At 38.1% G+C, this 11,918-nt stretch overlaps 1 protein-coding gene across 1 annotated transcript; it reads left to right on the forward strand.

Moving 5' to 3' along the window:
• Positions 1–1,886: 1,886 nt before the first annotated feature.
• LOC104081647 (DCN1-like protein 2) lies at positions 1,887–5,704 on the forward strand. The gene is made up of 3 exons (XM_009584480.1): positions 1,887–1,975; positions 4,336–4,432; positions 5,170–5,704. The coding sequence occupies exons 1-3, from the start codon at positions 1,901–1,903 to the stop codon at positions 5,247–5,249; spliced, it is 252 nt and encodes an 83-aa protein (XP_009582775.1). The 5' UTR covers positions 1,887–1,900; the 3' UTR covers positions 5,250–5,704.
• Positions 5,705–11,918: the final 6,214 nt, after the last annotated feature.

Genomic DNA, 11,918 nt, shown 5'->3' on the forward strand with positions numbered 1-11,918 from the left:
TAATAGTGAGAGCAGCTCCACTGTGGACCAGTTTCGGCCACTACAGAGCGGCATCCTCAGCAGGATATGCTTTTGTTGTACATTATAGCAAATAATTCCTGTATCTTTGTGCAGGAGAATTGATTTGCACACACATGTAATGTATCCCTCAAGTATCAACTTAATTAAGATAGTATTTCACATGCATTGTGTTAAATACAATTTTGCAATAATCAAGTTCACCTTAACATAATACTAAATTTGACACATACCCAAATAAATCAAGGAAGTGTGGCCTCTTCTTTCCTTTTTAACTTTTTTGTGGCACCTTTAACCATCTTTGTTTCCTTGCCTGTACCTTCTTCCTTTTTCCAGGGAATATTTAATCAGACGTATAAAAAAACTCTTCTGCTATTCAAGTGTTTTTTCTTCAAAGTGCATTTTGCTTAATGTCGTCACGTGATAGATTTGCATGGTTGGCTTGGAAATGTTGAGTCAAGTTTCTCCCTTCCCATTTCTTTTGCTTTTCATTTGGGATAACAGATAAGAATAATTAATCTGTGTATCTAAACAGCTATTAACTATTCTACTTATTTTCTGTGAAAAGTGAGCACGGTGGCAAAGACAGCAAGGACTGAAAGAAGTTTATTAGGGCATAAAGCAAGTTCTGTACTGAAAAGCACACTGATCATAGCAGAACAAATACTGGCAGCCCTGTCTCTATATAGCTAGGTACAGGTGTACTGGATTTCTCTACATTTTAATTATTGCACTTTGTCTGGGCCCCAGCCCTCTATGATGCAGACAGCAGGGAACTGGCTATGCTAAAATCTGGAACATCTCTTTCAGATTTGAAACTTGATTTCAGGTAGCAGGGTGTCCTTTGGTTTGTTATGTGATATGTACAGTTTCAAATACCATGCTCTTTTTCTTGTAGGTGAAGGTCAAGCTTCCATCGTATCTGCTACGACAATACTTCCTATTAAGTTTCATATTTTGTTTATACTTACCTTACGCTGAAAGCACAAACTGAAATCTTTTTGTAGTTAAGAAAGGCTGTGCTTTATTTTGTGGTTGCACAGCATATGTATGCATTTAGTGCTGTTACCTGTGGGACCAAGCACAGAAGCCATTAGGTATCGTGAGTTGCTGAGAATGAAAACAGGCCTTCAAGAAAACATCCTTTCTGCCCTTATGCTGCATCTAATATTGCTCCTACTTTTCCACTTGAATGTGTGGCAGTGCTGCATTGTCCTGTTGGCATGCATGAGCTGAGCTCTGCTCTAAGATCAGTGGTCATGGTGCAGAATAAGGGCTGCTTTCTTGGACTTACATTTTCAGTATTGGGTGTTGGTGTTTGTCTGCCAAATGACTCCAGAAGAAGAGAATTATTGCTGTAAGGGGTGCTGTAGAATTATCATGCCCCAGACAAATCTTTTTTTTATCGCCTCGTGTCCTTAAATTCCCTTTGAAGTCAAATGTGTCTAAAATGTGATAAATTAACAGGAATTGGCACCTGCAGACTTAAATGTTTGGGCTTCTATCAATATTTGCTGTGTTTGCGCATATATCCTTTTTTTTTTTTTAATTTGTAGACAGAATTATTGATAACTATTTTGTTCTGTTTCTGTAGAATGAAAGTAGCTTTAATCTGGAACTGCTGGATGGTGACAAAAAGATTTCAGTCTTTATGACTGCAATGTTCAACATGCAATTTTTACCATTACTGCTTGTCTTTTGCCTTTTGGGTCAGTGAGAGCAGAAAACAGTTCATTATAATTTTTGTAGTGATTTTAAAAGAATGTTATTCAATTGTATCATAATGTACTGGATGTAGCATTAATTGTTTAACCATAAGAGTTTTATTGCGTATAATGTGCTGTAATATTTACGTGTTGCTTTGTCTCTTGCAGATCTAGAAATGGCAATTGCATATTGGAATTTAGTTTTGTCAGGAAGGTTTAAATTTCTAGATCTTTGGAATAAATTTTTGTTGGTAAGTATGTACCATATTCCTTCCCAACTATCTTAGTCCACAGTAGTCTGGCTTGTAGGCTGTGCTTACAATAAAGAAAAAGACAGGAATACTTCCTTTGAACTTTTTCCTTTTTGAAAACGGATATAAAATAGTCTTAAATCAAGCTAAATTAAATCTTCTCTATGTAATTTTCTAATTGAGAAGAATGCAAAAAGATGTAGCAAAGCAGTAGAGCGTCTTGCTTCCTGGATCTTGTATCCTCCTACTTATGAAAGCTTCTGCATGAAATGAAGCCATGATTGTAGATTGAACCTCTGTTGTCTTTATTCTCAAGACAGCTGTGATTATTGTCAACCATGTATTTTACTATGCTCTGCCTTTTGCAGTATTAATGGATAAACTCAGTGATTTTTAAATGTCAATTCTGTTATGACTGACTTAACCTGAGAGACTTTTCTTTTTAAGCGAAAGTTCTTGTCTGAGTAATTATTTTGACTCATTTTTTAGATAATAGTTGTGAACTGATCTTGACAGTTTTCTATTACCAGTGCAGTTCTGTGGGCAGTGGAGTAAAGATGCATAAATTAAACTTTAGAAATCGCAAAATATTCTTATTAAAGACCTGATTCATTCATCCATGTTTCTACATTTCCATTTCTATGTACGTGCAAAAAAAATACCTTATATAATGTTACATAATGCATAATTTATCTTGATTTTTTTTTTTCCAATTTATCTTTTTATCTGTAGTTCAGGAGAATTAAGTTTTTCTGCATTTTGTCTCATAATCACCAATGCCTAATATGGAAAGTGTATACTTTTTGCAATATTTTCTGAAGTTTTTTCTAAATTTTTGGACAGTATATTTATTTTATTCACTAATAATGTGCCAGTTGCATCAAGAGAACTTGTGAAAACATTTCACATTTTAACTGCCTTAATACATCCAAATTCAGATCTATAGATGTAACTGAAGAAAAGTCCTAACTTTTTTTTCCCACTTGGCTATGTGATCAAGTTTGTTGCAACAGACAGTTCTGCAGATATCTACTTCAAGCAATAATCTAGATGATCTGGTATAAAGTGTCTTTGCTACAAATATTTAACCTGAATGTTTACTTTAGAAGAAGTGTTGGATTAAAAAAATTCAACCTAAGAACGAAGCAACTTAGGACTCTTTAGGATGGGGGGGGTTTGTTTGTGTTTCGTTTGTTTTAAGGAATCTTTTCCAGGAGGTATGTTTGCTTGTCATGTTTTTTTGCAGTCAAGATACGACATTTGGCTTGAGTGAGAGGACGTTTGCTGTTGTGTGGGACATCAACCTCATTTTGATCAAGTTCCAGATTTTTGAAACGCAGTTTATTCTTCTCAATACTTTAGAGTATTACTGCTTAAAAAAACCCAACCAACCAACCAACCAAACCTCACCCCACGACACAACCAAAACCACAAACACAAAAAACCCAACCCTTCACCGATCAAGTCTTTTCATGCAGTTGCAACTTTTTGCTGCAAACCAGAACTAGCTGTTGAACTTCAGTTCCCTATTAATCACCCCTGCTATCTTCAGGTAACATAGCAGTATCAACAAATGAAGGGAGATGTGAATGATTTGACTCGATCCTACAGCTCACAAGTTTAGTAGTTCTGATTCCCCACACACCCTCTCTTCTTGGGAGTGCTGACTTCAAAAGCTGAGAGAACACTGACTGGGACTGAAATTTTTTGGAGTGCTGCTCAAACTGGCCAGGGTGGCAACTGGTACTTGTGAATGGGGTGATGCAGAAAGAGTATACTTGAAATCAGACAAGCAAGTGGTAGTGGAGAAAAGGACAGACTGGGAAGAAGGAGACTGGACAGAAGTGGAGCAAATGCAGGTGGTGCATTATGGTGAGAATAGCTGAAGGCAGTCTGGGAGTAAGTGAGAAGAGTGTAGGTGCAACTATAACCAACAGGTTGAAAGAGAGACTGGGTAAGTGTACGTAGAAAGGGATAAGGAAAAAAGGGCTCAAGTTGATGTGGCAGAATGCTAACACATGGCTGCACAGTTTCAGAACCTGGAATGGATGCTGTTAAGTAGAAGTATAGAGTGCATTTGTTTTATTCTTTTCCATAACAAGTTAGGAACACATACCCTAAAAGCAGAATGGAAGAAGTAAACAACTATCAAAGACTTCTTACACTTTTTTGCCTTCTTTAGTTGCAATTTATTTTGTAGCTTTCTTTGGAAGCTCTGAGCTTTATTTTTTTTAAAAAAAAAAAAAAGAAGAAGAAGAAATACTTGTAAAACATGTATTTCTGTATATGTCAGTATAAAATACTACTGTGGAATTTGAAAATAGTTTGGATTGAACAGTAGCATTTTTCCTCCTTTATAGGAACATCATAAAAGATCAATTCCAAAAGATACTTGGAATCTTTTGTTAGACTTTGGAAATATGATTGCAGATGATATGTCCAACTATGATGAAGAAGGTAAGCAGTAGTTAAATATCTTCAAAAATTGGTACAGCAGAAATAAAATATTGCTATAAACAAACAACAGAACATGCTGCTACCTTCTGTCTTAATTTGTTTACCCTTAGAGGTGTAGCTACAAATAGTGTCATACTCGTTGCCAAAACAGTAATGATAAGAAGGTTAACTAGTTTGCTGTAATACATAAATAGAAGTAAAGATAACTGTCACACCATGATATAGCACATGCTATTTGAACCTGTTATGCTCCAAGAGTCTCAGTGAAACTGTATTTTTTGTATAACAGTGCTGCCAACTGCAAGGAAATATATAATTTTTCTGCTTGCAAGAATGTCTACATGAGTATTTTTTTTTACTAACCTAAAAGCAATTTACACTCTGTTACTAATCCTGCAAATGCGATTTTGAAATGACTGTGTACAGAAATATTTCCTAATTTATGAGTGGCTCTAATAGGAATGCCATGGTTTTGCTATCATCTAATGTTTATAAACTTTGTAGTGTGGATTATGCTTTAAATACATTTTGTTTGTACTAAGAACTATTGCTGCAAGAAGAGATTCAAATGTTTAATGTATTAGTTAGATGCTTTTTTCCAAGTGTTTGTCGTGTCATGCATGTTAAAGGCCAGAAATGTCAAAGTGAGCTTCTGATGATCCTTTGTATTTAGAAACTACACCAATTTGTTGCTAATAATGGTACATTAATTTCTGAATTGCTTGACTTCTCTTCAGGAGCGTGGCCTGTTCTTATAGATGATTTTGTGGAATATGCACGACCAGTAGTCACAGGAGGAAAACGTAAAACTTCCTAACCCCAGACTTATCAATATGGACTAAATGTGCACTCTGAACTGCATTAGGTAATGAAGATTTGTTGACTGATAACTGTGCACAGCGTTGCTGGTTTCAGTGGTCGTGATGACATTCTGCAGACAAAACTGAAATTCTTCCTTTCTGCCTAAAGAAAATGATGGCTGACTTGTGGACACTGCAAGAACAAACTCAGAAGATAGTCCAGGCTGTTAGTAGGCTATTGGCTTCAATTATTGTACTGGTTGTATCATATAGGATGTAGATTTTGCATGATTTTATACTTTGGAGAAGTTTAACTAGAGGCCATTTTATTACAGTTTTGACAGCACAGCATGCAATTCAGTTCGTGATCCAAAGTGAACACCAGCAGTTACATAAATAAAACTGTATTATATTGTACTTATATTAAAAGCAGTATTTGTGGTATATAAATTAAATCCCTAAATAAAATTTATGCAGTATGTTGTATTTTTATAAAAGTTAGTTCTGTGGATTTGTCCTAATATAGAATTGTAGCAAAACAAAAAAACACTTATGCTTTTTTTACTTATTGCCAAAATTTTAGATTTTATTTTTAAGTCCTAGATGTATAGGTTGATTGCATCCGGCCTTTTGTTTTCTGCCAGTGAGATTAAGTTCCTCATTATTCTTCTTGAAGTGCTTGGACATGTAACAGTAGCATTGCTGAGGAAGGGCTGCTGCTCTATGCTATGTTGCAACTCCAGCTTTTTTTATTAACCATTTTAAAGTAGACATTAAACAACCAAAGATGCTTCTATAATTCATGTTTGATTATCATAATTCAGTTAGTCTTCAATTATGTGTCTCATTTACTTTATTTTAAATAATGAACTGATGGAATATAACTTTTAGTTTTATTTGTAGCCTGAAACATATCGTAAATTCTAGCCAAATGCAACATAGTTATAAATGCAATTTCTGGCACTTCTCACAGAAAATAAATCTGAATAAGCCCAAAGACTTAACTAGTTGGCTTCCACTTTGGAGAAATAGTTAGGGGTAAAGAGACTTGACATTATTGATGATAAGCATTCATGCCTCTGGATGTATTGTGGATTCAGTAACATTTATTTAAGGGAAAAAAAGACTAAATTAATGCAGTATCATTGATCTCAAGGCTAGTGGAGCTGGACTAGTTTTCACCAAATCTGAATTTGTTGTCATTTGTTTCTCCCCTTTCACCAGCTATCGATTATAAAGCGTACAGAGGTCAGTCTCCTGTTTCTCAACAGCGTCTCTTCCAATGGCTAAGCACAAAAGAGTTTTACCAGAAACTATTCAACGCGTCTTCACACAGGGCTCTTTTAAATGCTACCTCATCAAAATGAGTTTGTCATAGCCACTGTAAAAGTTTGTTAAAACAAAACAAAGAGTTGCTAAAGAGTATGTACAGCTATGATCAATATATTTTCTGTAATCAGAGCTCAATAGATGCATTAAGTTATGTAATTTATATCTGTTGGATCACATCAGATCATTTAAGTATTGCATGACAGCATACTATTTTAGTTTGTAGTTGTGAGGGTGTAAAAGCTTACAGTATTCTCTTAAACTCTAATATTTAGAGTTTCATATAAGCAGTCAGCTTTCATTATGTCACTGCAGCCTACAAGAACAAATGTACATGCTGCGTACAGAGAGATTACCTTCATTCTTCCGTTTGAGAGAATTTCAGTTGTGCATGATGTTTAAAAAGCAGGGTTAGGACAAATTTGAAAACAATAGCAAATTTTCTGTTAATAAGAATATAGCAGGCAAGTTACAAATGCCCCAGGAGTGATTTATATTAGTGGTCTTTTTACCCTAAGCAGTATTTGTAAGTCTTAGATCTTGCATGGCACCCACTAGATGTCAGCGTCTCAGTCTTCAGCTGCCTCTCTCTGCTGCGTAGAGTTAGGGAGTAATATTAAGCCAAATTACTACTTTCTGACTACTTCTTTTTAGAAGGGCATTTGTGTACAGAAGTCCAGGTATTCTACAGAAGTCAACAGAGATTTAAAAACAGTATTATGCTCTTTTTAATGCATTTTATTTACCTACTCTTCCTTCCCAAAACAAGCCATTTCTGTATCTGCCCTGTAGGCTTTGGAGAATGCGTAACATCTCATAACATCAGGTGCATTTAGCCAGCCAAAAGCGGTGGAATGCTTCTTATTCACACAATTGCCACTTAAAATATATAGCTATAATATAACTGACCAGAAGTAGTTTAATCTATTGGTATGTGATGTAACTGAATAGTTGTATAGCGCCAGAGCTTGTGAAACATTTGTTCATGCTGAGAATTCCCTCAAATCAACCTGATGAACCTTTTACCTTTTAAAATAAATAGAGCATAAAAATGCATGTGGGTTGAGGTTTTTTGCCTTGTTAATCTGAGGAAGAAGGAAGGTGCTTAGCACAGTGTTCAGTTTCTATATATACACACTCACTTACTCTTAAGCCTCATTCCTGTGAGGATCCTTCACGGAAGACACCTTCCAAGAGAGAAAGACTGGGCAAAATACTCTCAAGATAGGAGCTGCTCCTTATCAACCAGCTTACTAGGCATAGTATACTTTTTCTTTCGTCCTTCCTAGTCTTCTATCCATTTGAAACCATGTACGCATTTTACATTCCCATAAATAATAGCGTGGAGTAACACCTTCACACTTGAGCAATCATAAAAATAAGTGTAAATAAACTGCTTTCAAATGATGACTTCCTTATGTATTTTAATAATTTGCTACTGTCCACTGTTCCACTTTACAGGGCACTCTGACTCGCTTTTTAGGTAAGCTAGTACAATGGTAGCACCTAGGCTGGTCAATTTATAATCAGAAATGGTACAGATGTCTCCAAGTTGTTCAGTGCATACAGTATTAGTTCCTAGATACGCTGTATGTATTTTTAAACTTGGTGCCAAGTTTTACATCCTAGAGTGTTTGAAACTGAGCCATAGCATTTGTACTTGCCAATTCTAAATTTAAATGTAATTTGTCATGTGTGTCATGCCAAGGAGAGCAAACCTGCAAGCATCTGTTCATTCAATGCACCTGAGAGATTTGCTGCTGAGTAAGCTGTACGTGTGTAAATTTTGTGGCAATGGAAAAAGGAATAAATGGACTGTCAACATAAAGGACTGAAGTCAGTCATGTGAGATGTCTGTATGGTTTTTGTCAGCTTTCTGCTTTGGAGACCTTGCAAAGGCTGGTGGTTTTTTTTGTTTTCTGGTTAATTTATTAGATTCTTGCATTATTATTCCATCAGTCAGAAGAGAGCAAGGGTAAGGATGTAGCTCATGAATTTGTAGCAGTTATAATAAATGTCTCTTTTGCTCATCTGTGCCACCTTTAGACTTTTAAGAAGCTCACTGTGTTTAGCTGCAGTGCTGCATCCACTACATATACCTGCTAGCGACCAAACTCTCTGCAATTTGTGTCATTAGTTTGTACTGGCAACGAGAGGTGTAATTGCAGGGAAGGTCTTGCTCAGCCCTAGGCTCTGAACTCTGTAGGAGAAGCAGCACGCTCAGAAGTCTGTGCAAAGACCTTCAGAGGTACGTATTCAACTGCCCTTAATCCTCTTCTGAAAGTTTAAATCACAATAAATAGTTGTCCTCTGCACTCTCCCAGCTGGCGTCCCTCTCCAGCCTCCTTGATACTACGCTCAACCAGACTGGTGGTTCAAGTGGTTCCCATCGCTAGTGAGCACAAGAGCACCCAAGTATCCCGGTGGGTGAGCAGGCACAGCAGTGGAACTACTTGTCCCAGTCCTGTAAGCAGATTGTTTCCCCAGCCACTGGCCACTTTGGTATCACACGAGTCCGTCTTCCTTCTCCTATAACAGCGAAACTGCTGGTGCTGGTAGTTGAACCATGGCAAGCTCTTTTCCTTCCAAGTGTCGGCACCAGTACCTTCCCTTAGCTGATGCCAAGCAGCAGCGGGCACACCAAATGGCACAGCCCTTCTGAAAGGGAAAAAGTGTAATGTTTTACAACCATGAGACCTTTTTTAAAAAAATATTCAACAAAACATGTTTTCTGACCTTTGCACTACATATGGTGTGCTGAGTAGAATTAGGTGAGAATGACACACCTCTAAAATGGGCTTTTTTGTTAAAACTGTTGACAGAAGGGTTTGCAACTGCAGCTACCGCTACAACCACAGGCAGAAAATTCCATATTTCAGACAAGTGGGTACAACGTTCACCTCTTAATGAGAAAGGCCTGAGGAAGCTTAAGGGCATTCAAATTTTGATTAATGAGTGTAATTATTGGGATACTTCCTCTTGTTGGTTTGCGTGTATGCTTGACAAATTCCCATGTGTTTTTTTTTCTCTTGTGCCTCTCTTACAAGCAGTGAAATAATCTACGTTATGCTATTTGTTGTTAGGCAAACTCTGTAGGCTTCATGTCATGACATAGGCTTTCTGTCAAGAGGGTAAAGAAGGAAGAAGTCCATGCTGCGGTGTTAAAGGAATATTTTTCTTTTAAGGCAGTGGTGTAAAGCGGTGTGAAAATGATTCATCCCTATAAAGATTAAAGAATTGAGTAAAAACAGTCTATTTTTTTCCTGGATCCCAATGAATGTGTTCAATAATTAGTATAATTTCTAAAGAAATGATCCTGTTGCCAGAGTGAAATCCTTCACTTCAGTAGTGGCAAAGATGCAGCTCTGACAGAAGTCTGACGAGGTTTAGTGAATAGGCTCAAGTCTAGCCAGGAGCTGGAGAGGAGAATGGAATCGTTGAGGAGACCCATCCGGTATCAGCCTTACTTTTCCAGGATATGGCTCTGCATCCTTGGGATGGGTGAACTTGGAATCAAGAGCATTTCCCTACTGAGTGTCCTGGAATGGCAGAAGCATCACTCGCTCACGGGTGAAGTACTTGGGGTACAGTCTTCCTCTTTTACTTAAAATGCTGAAGGGCTTGTGGTGACAGAGCAGTCACAGCCCATGCTCCCTTTGCCAGTTCATCTATTCATAAAAGGCGACAGTGCCTGTATAGCCCAAGAGCCCTCTCCTGGGCGGTGGAGGACATTGATTCGCATCCCCTCAGGTGGAGGAGGCAGGTGGAGCCACGTTTGCTGAAGGCATGCTTTCATGTTCTCACGTAGGGTTTCAAATGCAGTTGAGCCGAAACAACAGCGTGTTGCCACCAACACAAGTCTTTTCTCTGTCCTGCCTTCCCATTCCTTTTTTTCTGGATTCTCCCCATCTGAAAGCAGTCATACGTACACTAATGAGAGGACACCAAAGCTGCATTTTTATCTGATTTAACATTTACCAAACATTTCTTGCCAGCTCTACTTAGTTTTTTTTCCTATTGTGAATATGTATATAAGTGAATACTTAGCCATCTTAATGGAGTGACTCTATTTTGGCTGTGTTTAAGACATGCAAGTATGATATTTTACAAATAATTGCCTCTTTTGGGGGAGTAGGGGGGAGTAGTGCCTAACCTACCCCTGCCCAGAAAGCTCACAGTGGCTGGAAGTACTGCATGAAAAGGAGATCATGTGCAATTAACAAATTAAATAAAAACTAAATTCTTTGTTGCGTGTTCTGTTTTGCAGAGTTGAAAAATAGAACTTCTCTGTAATTTTTTCTGGGTTTTCATTATAGCCTTATTTCTAAAGCCAAAGATTTTATTCCTAATTTGGGCTGTGTTATGAGCAGCCAAGTGTGCGTGCAACAGGGTAAAGTCCACGGGAGGCGAAAGGGCAGTGCAACTGCCAGCCACATTCAGGAGGAAGAGATAAATGGAAAACTAAAAATAGCTTTGCCCATTTTCAGGAAGGAACCTTCCATCTGATGAGGCCCTTACTAGCTCTCCGTGGTGCCCCAGCAGGTGATTTCTCCTGTCCTTGCTTTGCAAGATCAAATTCCCATCATGTGCTTCCAAATCATAATGCTCTGCAGGATTAGAGAAGGGGTGGGTGCCTCAGAAGGGTGCATGGACCTGTAACGGAGACATCGACATCAGTGCTTCTGCCTGGTGTGTTTTTTGTAAGCTGCATTGGCCTTAGTTTTCCATTTTGAGCGGCCACTTTCAGACACGTGGAACCTGAGGTAACTCTAAGATTACCTCTACGTTGCCTAAATGCCCCGGTTGTGGGATGTGATGTCTGTTCCCCTAGCCACGCAGGGCAGAGGGGCTGGTATCCTCACTGCTCGTGGCGAGCCAGCTCCAGAGCAGGCTGGCCACAGCCCCACTGTAGAACACTTGGCCCTGCATGTCCTCTGGTCCCTACATAATGCCCCTGGTATCCTAAGGCATAACTGCCTTTTTTTTTTTTTTTCTTTTTCAGTGCAGAGTTGTTCCTTCCTGGCAATGAAGACACGCGCTCAGTGTCCTCTTAATACACAACACTTCTCTTACCCAAGTCCTAATCTTTAAAAAACCAGTGTACTAGCAGAGGCTACTTTCACCACTTTGGCACCTTAATTCTTATAATGTAGAATAGGGATGGTGATGCTTATCCATGTTCTGAAACTGCATTAAGGTTTCCTGTGAAGTACAGTGATATTTCTACACGTCAGTAACTCAGTCTGTGATTAACTGCTTATCGCTCTGGGTGATAGGAGGATGCATCCTTTACACTGCTGGCCTCTTCCATCCAAACAGCAATCAATCAGTATTGCTTTCTGACAAAGATCAAAGAA

This window comes from Fulmarus glacialis, unplaced genomic scaffold (genome assembly GCF_000690835.1).
Source record: "Fulmarus glacialis isolate BGI_N327 unplaced genomic scaffold, ASM69083v1 scaffold2449, whole genome shotgun sequence".
NCBI lineage: Eukaryota > Metazoa > Chordata > Aves > Procellariiformes > Procellariidae > Fulmarus > Fulmarus glacialis.